General features: G+C 36.7%; 1 protein-coding gene across 1 annotated transcript; it reads left to right on the forward strand.

Moving 5' to 3' along the window:
- The first annotated feature begins 436 nt into the window (after positions 1–436).
- Positions 437–10,543, forward strand: ftsj1 (FtsJ RNA 2'-O-methyltransferase 1). Its single transcript, XM_059335464.1, has 11 exons — positions 437–471; positions 1,389–1,526; positions 2,776–2,845; positions 2,932–3,052; positions 4,507–4,585; positions 4,662–4,714; positions 4,786–4,839; positions 5,694–5,796; positions 7,172–7,255; positions 8,324–8,427; positions 10,009–10,543. The coding sequence occupies exons 2-11, from the start codon at positions 1,406–1,408 to the stop codon at positions 10,174–10,176; spliced, it is 957 nt and encodes a 318-aa protein (XP_059191447.1). The 5' UTR covers positions 437–471; positions 1,389–1,405; the 3' UTR covers positions 10,177–10,543.
- Positions 10,544–11,784: the final 1,241 nt, after the last annotated feature.

Genomic DNA, 11,784 nt, shown 5'->3' on the forward strand with positions numbered 1-11,784 from the left:
AAATATATTTCACATTTATGACAATTTAATGCTGTGAGCAGTGCAAAAAAAATAGGCAAGTAAATCCCAAATGTATTTTATTTATCCAGTATTAACCTAATGCAATTTCTGTCTGAAGTATTTCCGTTTAGAATAAAATGTTAATTTATATTAACTTTTTTAAATTTAAATATTACAAAATAAATTAAAATTTCACTTCAGGGGGTTTATAAAGAGTCGTATGCATCTGCAGCGACATCGTGTGGCCGCAACTGAAAATACAGAAACCTGGAAACTGGATAAAAAAGGACATTAAAAAAATCGTACATAAGAGTTGTCATTATTAAATAGGCCGTATGATTTAAAAAGTTAAAAAGTATTTAATTTTGTAGCAGAGATGGAAAGTTCGGCAGCATAATTTTGAACAGGCGCTTCGGGGACAGCTACCGCCAGAGGTCCTCCCGTCGTCAACACCGGAACAACACGTGAACAGTAAGTTCATCAGGCAATGCTTTATAAAGTGTGTTTAAATTAGATATCGTGTTATTGTTTTACATGAATTGTTTAGTATAACTATGTATGTATTCAGCTCGGAGACGTACAGAGACCTAACGTTAACCCATAAGCCCAGACAGCCGCGAAATAAGCAGCTTCTGCTGCACTCTACGCCGAACCCCGTTTTAAAAACGAATAAGTCAAGATTAACCGGTCTTGGCCACGATAACAGTGTTTATAAAATTCAAATCAACTACATTTTTAGATTGACAACGATGTGCTGTTAAATTCGGCTGTCATAGAAATAAACAAACGGCAGTATTTAAAAATAAAATCCTGACTTAAGTTGGTACTCACTTGTTCATCACAGTGTAATTTGGTTTGAGCAGGCGGACTGAAAGTAATGCTTTAAAAAGGTATTAGGTAATGGTGGAATTACGAAATGCATTGACCAAAAAATAAGAAATACTAATAATTTGCAGTATAAAACAAAAATATTCTAGCAGAGTTGTTCATCATATACAGTCATGGAATGTCGCGAATGTTTTCTTCAATTTCTTGTTCATTTTAATGCCTGGTACAACTAAAGGTATATTTGTTTGGAGAAATATAAGTTGTAAGTATAGTTATGAGATGATATCTAGCCATTTTCCATGGTTTTCTTGATAATAACCACATCATTATCAAGAAAACCATGGAAAATGGCTAGATATCAGCTCTTAAATTAAACTCATATGAGCTATTTTTGTTGCTGTCATTATATTTGTCCAAAGAAATGTACCTTTAGTTGTGCCAGGCATTAACATGGACAATTAATTGAAGAAAATAGGCGTGGTCTAATCATTCAACTGCAAGAGAAATCAGTGTACATGTGGCTGGTGTGTTACTGGTTCTGTGTGTGTGTTTTCCATCAGAGGGGTCAAAGGTCAGGATGGGTCGCTCCTCCAAAGACAAGCGGGACATTTACTACCGTCTGGCCAAAGAGGAGGGCTGGAGAGCGAGGAGCGCCTTCAAGCTGCTGCAGCTCGACCACGAGTTCAACTTGTTCACAGGTGAGACCTGCAGGACACCTGAGACGATCGACCCGAGACATTTAAACGTCCAAGCCTACATTACAGACCCCTGGAATGGGTACAATCGAGTCTGGATCTGGTTTCGGTGCTCCTTTAAGACTACTTTGGTGTTATGGCTGGGCGATATATTGATATAAAAAATATACATTAATATATTTTTAAATGTGATGTGGAATTAGACCATATCGCATATATCGATATAGTTAAAAAAAAATTATTTCTTTAAATTTCTTCATAAATAACGCTCTTCTGATTGAAAGTAGGGCTGGGCGATATATCGATATAAAAGATATATCAGTATATTTTTAAATGTGATATGGAATTAGACCATATCACATATATCGATATAGTTCAATTTTTTTTCTTTCTTTATATATAAATGCTGCCCTTACTAGGTTTTGTCATATTTAGTTATTTTGTAATGTTAGTTATTGTTTTCTCATATAAATATATTTATTTCAGAAAAAGATTGGCCTATTTTACTTCATAGGCGATCTTTATTTAAGATATTTTTTTTAAATGTGCACTTTATGGAGATTTATGTTAACTTAAATAAACAGTTTCAATAAAATTACTTGTGACATGTCATATTTGACTTTGACTGAACATCTGCTCTCACTTTGTGATAAAAATATCAGGATATATATATCGTATATCGATATTCAGCCTAAATATATCGGGATATGACTTCGGTCCATATCGCCCAGCCCTATTTGGTATCCGTCCTTGCATCGGTCCTCAACTGTATTCCTTTACTGTCTGTAGCGGCACTCCGTTTGGTCTTCCTTCTTAACTGCGCCACTTCTAGAGTCAGTCGACAAAAACGCGAGCGACGAGACATGACAACTTCTTTGTCTTTTAAATGTTTACTTAAAAAAAACAAAGTAAATTACAAGTCTGACGCACGGTCAAAAGACTGTTGCTTCCACCATGTTCTGACTAAACGAAACTTAAGATACATAGTAATGTTTTATGGGTTAAAAATGTTTCAATGCTTTAAATTTTACATTGTGATGTCACTATATAGTGGTAACTACGGCAACTGACTAATTGTATATTTTAAACTAATATACTTTAAGCATTGCATGAATTACAATGAAACTATCATCATTCATTTTTAACTGTTTTTAACTTAAATTATTATTGCTGAACTGGCCCTTAATGGCCCTTAAACTGTCTTTTAAAAAATGTCCGATTTGTCATAAACACATTTATTTTTCTCTCTCAGGTGTGAACAGGGCAGTTGATCTGTGTGCAGCTCCTGGCAGCTGGAGTCAGGTCCTCAGTCGAAAGCTCAGGTTTTTACTTTTGCTCTTTTGCTTTTTTTATTAACATACACTCACATGGACAGAAATGAATCATTTTGTTTTGTTTTTCCACTCAGAGGGCAGGAGGAGAAGAGTGAAAAGGCCGAGAAGGGCGAGGAGGTGAAGATCGTGGCGGTGGACCTGCAGGCCATGGCTCCTCTGCCAGGAGTCACTCAGATCCAGGGAGACATCACCAAGGTCAGGACATGATGAATAAATATGTAACACTGAGGGAATTAACAAAAAGTTGGTGCTGCTGGTTCGTCTTTTCTTCCACATTGGGGTTGAGAAGGTTCTGTGGGTTCTTTAGGAGATTCCAGTTATATTTTTAAAAAGTTTCAGCGATCCTTGAGTAAGATCTAGTTCTCTTTGAGCTTATGTGGGTTATAGCTATGTTTAAAAGGTTATTATTATTAGTTTATTTAAAAGGGTACAGTGCAATAGTGCAACAGAAGGCTAGTTTTCATCTGTAGTCCCCTGGCCATGATGTAAAAAAAGGTTCCAGTAGATGTTGAGGAGATTCAAAGACCTGTCGATCCCAGAGAACAACAGTAACCACCATGCTGCATCTGTCTGGATCAGGACCACTAATACTTTAACATTGTCCATGCTCTTGTTAGTGTTTGTAGACTTCTACAGGAGCATCTCAATACATCAGAGTGTGATGGAAAAGTCAATTTCCAGTAGTTCAAGTCAAATAGCCCCAACCAAGTATTGAGTCATATAGATGGATATACTTTTCAGACACCAATATTTCCATATTAAACATACTTTTTAAAATTGGTCTTTTGTAAAATTAAAATTTTTTTTGAGACACTGAATTTTAGGTCTTCATTAAATGTAAGCCATAATCATTATAATTAGAAGAAATTAAATAAATTAAGACATGAAATGTTTCACTTTGTGTGTAATGGATAAAATATAATTGTTATTTCTGTCTTTTCTATGATATTCTTTGTCGCTATATTTAGTGACAATTCAGAACACTAGCGACTTTTTAAAAAAAAGACACTAGCGACAAACCTAGCGACTTTTTCTGGTGTTATTAGAGACTTTTAGAGACTCGTTCCTACTCTTCTTAATGAGTAGCAGGCGCCGTCCCAAAGCACTCACAAGCGGCCCAGTCCTCCCACAGCAGTCTCTCCCAGCTGCAGTCAGAGCAGGAGATGTTAACCCCTCAGTGTCCAGTTTGCACCAGTCTGCAAATGAATCACGCATGCGAAATCGCCGCCTCAACCATATCCAACCAGCATCGACTAGTTAGTGCGGCTCAGAAAGTAGCTAACTGAGGCAGGTACTTTCTGAGCCAGATCCTCTCTCCCAAGCCACACCCATAGCAGCTCAGTAGAGGGAAAAGTACCTTTTTTTTTTTTTAGATTTTATGAACACAGTGTATAAATATAGTGCAGGTATGAATTGAATATGTTATAGAAATATATATATATATATATATTATATATATATATATATATATATATATAATATATAGTAAAGAATGTACAGTAAAGCAGCAGTGCAGATAGATGAATGGATGATAATAAATAGTGATAAATAGTCAAAAATAGTCCTCATGGAAACGCGCCTTATTTCCTACAGAAACAGGATGCAGTCGCAGTGTGTCTTGACCTGCGTCTTCTTCTTCCTCCTCTCAGGTGTCAACAGCTCAGGAGATCATCCGTCACTTTGAGGGTCAGCCAGCCGACCTGGTGGTGTGTGACGGGGCTCCAGACGGTGAGCTAAAGTCTCTCCTGTCTCCTACATGTTTTTATTCAGCCGTCTGAGGTTATTTACCGCTCTGTTCCAACAGTAACGGGGCTCCATGATGTGGACGAGTACATCCAGGCGCAGCTCCTGTTGGCTGTGAGTACAAAACTGTGTTTTATCAACAGATTGTGCTTGTGATGTCAGTGTAACACGTGTTTGTCTCTCAGGCTCTGAACATCACAACTCACGTCCTGAAACCTGGAGGGACGTTCGTGGCCAAGGTGAGTCAGACTTTTATTCTTATAATTTATTATGAATACAATTTCCTTAGGTTTTATGTACAGTCATGGAAAAAAATATTAGACCACCCTTGTTTTCTCCTTGCTTTGTTGTTCATTTTAATGCCTGGTACAACTAAAGGTACAAATATAATGATAACAACAAAAATAGCTCATAAGAGTTTAATTTAAGAGCTGATATCTAGACATTTTCCATGGTTTTCTTGATGATGATTTTGGTTATCAAGAAAACCATGGAAAATGACAGAAATTAATTTTTAAATCTCGAGAATATTAAACATTGAAATGTGAAAAAAAAAAAAAAGAAAATATCCTAGATAAATAAAACTTAAATAAATAAACTACCAGCAAAACATATAAAATAGACTTTCAGGCTCTGTTGACAAATCATTGCAATTAGATAATCATTATGTTTTATTATTTCATTAAAACAACAGATAAACAGCTGGAATGGCTGCTTGGGAAATATAACTTTTGAGCCTGTCAAACATTTGCAGCATTACTTTAAACACAACACAAAAAAGCACAAAAAGTCACGGCACGTAAACGACAATATACTGAGTCCAAAAAAAACCTATCGCGTCCATCTTTAGATATCGAACGATGAGTCGATATAGTAATTATAGTGACAGGCCTACCTCCCAGCACCTCCAGAGCTCACTAATTAACTTGTTATATCTCATTTGTTTGTCCAATATCCCAAATCAGTGGTCTAAAATCACATCTGTCACTCTGAATAACTCCTACAATGTCAATTATTTCATGCAGTGGTGCATTATGGTCCTCGAACACTGTGTCAGACTGTTTTAACCTGTCATGTTCCCCATGTATTTCAGATCTTCAGAGGTAAAGACGTGACTCTGCTGTACTCGCAGCTGAAAATCTTCTTCAGTGGTGTGACCTGCGCCAAACCTCGCAGCAGCAGGAACTCCAGCATCGGTGAGCGACCTCGACCTCGCTGACTCATCACACAGGAGACAAACCGCCTCTAGCTCACATAGTAACACTTCATACACCTCAGACTTTTATAACAGTACAGTTATAAGAAGTGAAATCTGAGGTGCACACGAGGGATGGGAATAATTAATAGATGATTGATTAATGGTCATTAAGATTTTGGTTGATCACGTGGAATTTTTAATCGATCTGTGTATTTTATTTTAAAATTATTTTATCTCTGACTGCGTATCAGTATCACTGAACTGAAACATGGCCGAGCGTTCAGTTCTGTGGCTGTACGTTAATAAACCAATGAGCTGAGAAATATGTTGGATAAAGCTTCAGTTTGCAAATAACAATTATAAAACACACAGAAATACAAGAGTATTAATTTGAGCAAAACTAGCTTATTGTATCAAACCTTGCTAGCATGAATTACTAGGTTTAATTTTATACAAAACTTATTGAAACACAAAACACATTTAAATATGCAAGATTACTGTGAAAACTAACCTCATGCCTCTTCAGGGGCTAAAACATAAAACACTGAACTCCTTGACGTTTTCTTTACAGTTTAATCTCACTTGAGTTAGTTTTATGATCGACAGGATCAAGTCTCTTTTCGTCCTTTCAAAATAAGCGTCCGTTATCAAAACAGGCTTTTGCATAGTACTGTATACAGTCATGGAAAAAATGATGAGACCACCCTTGTTTTCTTCAATTTCTTGTTCATTTTAATGCCTGGTACAACTAAAGTTACATTTGTTTGGACAAATATAATGATAACATTGTCCATGGTTTTCTTGATAATGATTTTGGTTATGATCAAGAAAACCTTGGAAAATGTCTAGATACCAGCTCTTAAATTAAACTTTTATGAGCTATTTTTGTTATCATATTTGTCCAAACAAGTGTACCTTTAGTTGTACCACGCATTAAAATGAACAAGAAATTTAAGAAAACAAAGGTAGTCTAATCATTTTTTTCCATGACTGTATACAGTACTATGCAAAAGCCTGTTTTGATAACGGACGCTTTTATTTTGAAAGGACTAAAAGAGCCTTGATTCTGTCAATTGTCATTTAATATTTTTCCATGACTGTATACATCTTTTATTTTGCCCATGTCTGCATGTTTTTATACATGCTGGAGTAAGTATAAAAACATATTGATTAATTGATCGTTATAGATAATCGAGTTGGCAGGTTTCTTCCGAGTTCACACAGTGTTCGACCAAGTGATCCAAATCCAAAGTAAAAGCAGATTAAATCATGTGTTGCTTTCACTACATGTGTTTTGCATCTGAACCCGTGATATTTGCATGAACTTTGCTGACTGTGTCTGTCTGTCTGTCTGTGTGTGTCTGTGTGTGCAGAGGCCTTCGTTGTCTGTCAGAATTACTCTCCTCCTGAAGGTTACGTCCCCAACATGTCCAACCCGCTACTGGATCATTCCTACGGTAACTATGAGTCCAGTTCTGCGTGTGATCCGTGTCTAGGTATCTGATCTGAATCAGGAAAACACAACATGTTAATGTACCGTGAACAGAAATGCAAAAAAGCAGCATCACTTCCTTTCACTTGAGATACAGCATGTTTGATGACAAGTCAGCCAAATTTCACCCACAAGATGATCTTTTTTTGGGGGCATTTTGTAGCTTTATTTATTGACAGAGATATTTAGATTGAAAGGGGGAGACAGAGGGGAAGACATGCGGGAAAAGACCTCAAAATCCTGAAGACACAAATCGAATTATATTTCCAAAAACTGAAAAAAATCTAGTTGAATTGACGTACACGGGCCGTGTTGAACAACAGCAAAATGATATCCCACTCTATTTTAAATTCCTCTGCATCGACTGAATAAATCTATAAAGCTTGAAAAAAAGTGCCCAGTAGGGTGCCTTTCCAGTGAATAACACATAATAAAGTGCCTTCTAGGATTGCCTGTTTTTTCCTGTGGAAAAAGGTCATGAAATGCCCTCTAGGGTGCCAGTTATCGGAAAAGATATGATAAAAAAGGCTCTTCCACTAAAGAAAACATGATAAATGCCCTCTAATGTTTCCTTCCCGTGGAAAAGATTACCAAATGTCCTTTACTTGCCATTAAAATGGAGAAGATTTGAAAAGAGTGCCTTTCCAGTGGAGAAATCTTGATGGAATGAAATCTAGGAAAAACATGATAAACTGTAGTGTTGTCCTAAAAAAAAATTCTGAGGTAATAAATCAAGTGAGAAGTTTTCTCATTTTGCACTGAATTAAATGGATAGAACTTTTTTTGCAGCCAAACTTAGCGTCCCCTGCTGGAATTGTTGGTAGAATGCAGCTTAAAGCACTTCCTGGTTTGCCTCCAAGCTCAGACACGGAGATTGCCGGCTGGACTAGACTGGGACTAAAAACTCTAATCACTTGTCTTTAGATGTGAGCTGATAGTTTTCCGAAAGTCTTTTCCAAATCTTTTCAAAGTCTTCTGGTGTATAGGTAGCATTAGTCTGTTCTCAGTCGAGGTTCTGGTCTCTGTCCTTCAGATGTCGACTTCAACCAGTTGGAGGGTCCAAACCGCGTCATCGTTCCCTTCCTGGCGTGCGGTGACCTCAGTGCCTTCGACTCAGACAGGACGTACCCTCTGCAGGTGAGGACACACTGAACAACAGGAATAGGTTTTTATATTAAAACAAGTCATAAAACAGTCACTTTATTATTTTTATAGTTGTGATTATCATGATTTATTTTTTATCACTATGGAATTTAAAACCACTTAACTTTTTAAATGAAAAAACATTATTTATTCATTATAATTAAGGTATTTTACTGGATTTTAAGGCGATAATTAAGGGGTAAATTAACGGATTTGATATTTTTTTATTATTATTAAACCTTTATTAAACCAGGAAAAGTCCCATTTAGATTAAAAATCTCTTTTTTAGGGAGTCCTGGCCACGACAGAACAGCAGCACAAACAAAAAAAAAGTCAAAAGAAAACAGACATAAGACAATATTACAACACATAGTGGTCTATGACTCTAAAAATACTTAAAGTACAATACAAATCATGAACTAAACAACAACCACAGCTAAAACAACACCTGGCTGAATCACTCTCTTGTTTTTGCAATGTGGATTTAAAAGAGATAAGATCTTTGAGTTTTAAAACATGTAATAATTTTATAATTTTATACTGAGACTCTTTTGAAGGGGAAGAAACTTAAAATGTAACAAATAACATGCAAGCCATCCTTGGTATATTAGATCAGTGCAGCTTCTCAGTTAAAGTGAATATACAGGAATATCTTTCATATTATATTATATAAGAAACATATAACCAATAGCTGTAGCTCTTTATGTAAATGTTCTGTTGTATGAGAATGATAAAATAAATGCAGCAATGTCACATATTCCATGTTTGAAATGGACTTATTAAATATATATAGAAAATATTATTAAACCAACCAATAATGGACTTGAAATTGTGATGTAGCACTTAAAATCTACTTAATGTGTTAATTTAGGTGTTTTAAGGGGATTTGTTTCTTAAATAAAAGGGAAAAATTAAAGGATGTCTGCCTTGGTGTAGATTGAGTTGCTGGGTGTTTTCTGGGGTAAATTGTGGATGAATTTTAAGGGTATTGTTGTTTTAACCCTTTGGAGTTTGGGGCTATTTTGATGGGTTTTGACTCATTCTGCCTGTATAAACAGCTTAAAAAATGTTTGTCATTCCATGCTGATATCATTTTTTCAGCACAACCTCACCTGATTATTATTTTGTCATTTTGAACAGAAAATCACACAAAAAATACAACAACCACACAAAACAAAACCCCAACATAAAACACACAAAAAAAACACAAAAAAATGACAAAAACAGAAAAACACACAAAAATACAAAAAACACATGTGAAAACACAAAAAGCACACAAAAAATTACAAAAAACACAGGAAAAAACACAGAAAAGATTGCATAAAAATCCTGAATGCACACTGCAAAATGCAATTAAATCTCTGCAAAAACTTCAGTAATATCATGTTACACTTGGTTAAGGGTGGTTTTGCTAAACAGGACATGAAAACTTCTGGAAAAGCCAAACCTTTATAGCGATGCTGCTTCGTTTTTACATTGCAAAGTCATGAGGTGTCATGCTCCGGCGCTTTCATGGACTCCAGAGGGTTAAGTTTGCATCGTATCTCACACTTGTTGATGGTTTTCCTTCTTCAGCTGGATGCTGGTAAACAGTACCAGTACACGCCCCCCACCCAGCCGCCCATACGGCCCCCCTACCAGCAGGCCTGCCACCTCCGCAAAAACAACCTGCTGTCCAAAGAAGATGGCGACCGTCCCGACCAGAGCCGAGACAAGACGGATCCACCGACCGAGTCCACCTGACAAAAGATAAAGACCTTCAGGAACACTAAAGGAACAGTGCGGCATTTTGGGAATGTCGGTTTTTTTTTTCTGCCTGATAAGAAGATGGAAAACCAGTTTCACTTCTGTGCACCCAGTACAGAGTTTAGCTTAGCTTAGCACAAAGACTGGAAGTAGGGGGAAATTGCTAGCCTTGTGCTAAGCTAAGCTAAGCTAAGCTAACCGTGCTCTGACTGATCGCTGTACTGGATGTTAATCGGAGTATTTTTTACTGTTTTGTCTAATTATATGTGGAATGTTTTACGACCGAGCCTTCGTGCATCAGGCTTGAAGCGTTGTAAACATTTTATATTTTAAAATTAAAAGTCAACATTTTGGTTCACATGAATGGTTTTGTAAGAGTGATTCATTTCAGAATGTTTTCTGTCTGTAAGCAATTTGGATTTTCTGTTGTAGATGTTCAAGGTTGTGCTGATTTTAACGGCTTTATAAATGTGATAAAGTTCCTTCCAGTGGAGAAAACATGATACGGTGTCCTCTAATGTGCACATAAATCTATAAAGCTTGAAAAAAAGTGCCCTCTAGGTTGCCTTTCCAGTGAATAACACATAAAGTGCCCTCTAGGGCTGTCCTTCCTGTAAAAAAACGTGACAAAATGCCTTCTTGGGTGCCAGTAATTGGAAAATACATAATAAAAATGCCCTTCCGATGTAGAAAACATGATAAAGGCCCTCTAAAGTGTCCTTCCCATGGAAAAGATTACCAAATGTCCTCTGGTGTTCTTTTAAAACAGATAACTTGCCATTAAAATGAAGATTTGAAAAAAGCACCTTTCCAGTGGAGAAAACATGATAAAATGCCATCTAGGAAAAACATGATAAAGGGTGCCCTCTCATTTGCCTTTAAACTGAGAGAGCACAACTACGTGCCCTCTAGAGTGTCCTTCTCGTGGAAATAGGTGACAAAAATATCCTCTGTCAATGGAGTGTCTGTAAATGGAGAAAACTTCTGACCTCTAGAGTGCCCATAAATGGAAAATTCCATAAAAAGCATTTTAGGATGCCTCGAAATGCGGGAAAACCTGATAAAAGTTCTCTCTGGGGTGCCCGTAATTGGAGAAAACTTGAAAGAAATGCCCTTCTAGTTGAGAAAACATGAAGTGTGTCCTTCCTGTGGAAAAAGTTGATTACATGTACTTTAAGGTGCCTTTCCCATGGAAAAGGGTGACGAAATCTCCTTTTGGTGTGCCTGTAAACAGTGAAAATGTGCCTTTAAAATGGAAAAAACTTGCCTTTCCAGTTGAGAAAATATGATTAACTGTAGTGCCTTCTAAGGTGCCCTTAAAACTATAAAACATAACATGCCCTCTAGTGTGTCTTTAAATGGGGAAAACATGATAAAGTGCCTCTCCAGTGAAGAAAAAAATCCTTCCATGTTCCCTCCAGGCTGGCATACAAATTAGAAAGCCCTTAGCTGTGTTTTAGCCCCCTAACCTTCAGACAGGTTTCGTCGCCACTGCCAAGGGCCTTAGAAATAAACCAACCTTGTGTATATCAAATCAAAAACAAAATTACTTTATTTATCCCCAAGGGGAAATTCAGTTAGTCTGGTAGAATCTCTTCGGAAGGA

Source organism: Centropristis striata, chromosome 6 (assembly GCF_030273125.1).
Source record: "Centropristis striata isolate RG_2023a ecotype Rhode Island chromosome 6, C.striata_1.0, whole genome shotgun sequence".
Classification (NCBI taxonomy): domain Eukaryota; kingdom Metazoa; phylum Chordata; class Actinopteri; order Perciformes; family Serranidae; genus Centropristis; species Centropristis striata.

Coding starts and splice junctions, on each gene's coding strand:
- ftsj1 (XM_059335464.1), top strand. CDS start 1,406: ATGGGTCGCTCCTCCAAAGACAAGCGGGACATTTACTACCGTCTGGCC. Junction 5,797..7,171: donor CAGCAGGAACTCCAGCATCG/GTGAGCGACCTC, acceptor CTGTGTGTGCAG/AGGCCTTCGTTGTCTGTCAG. Junction 7,256..8,323: donor GCTACTGGATCATTCCTACG/GTAACTATGAGT, acceptor TCTGTCCTTCAG/ATGTCGACTTCAACCAGTTG.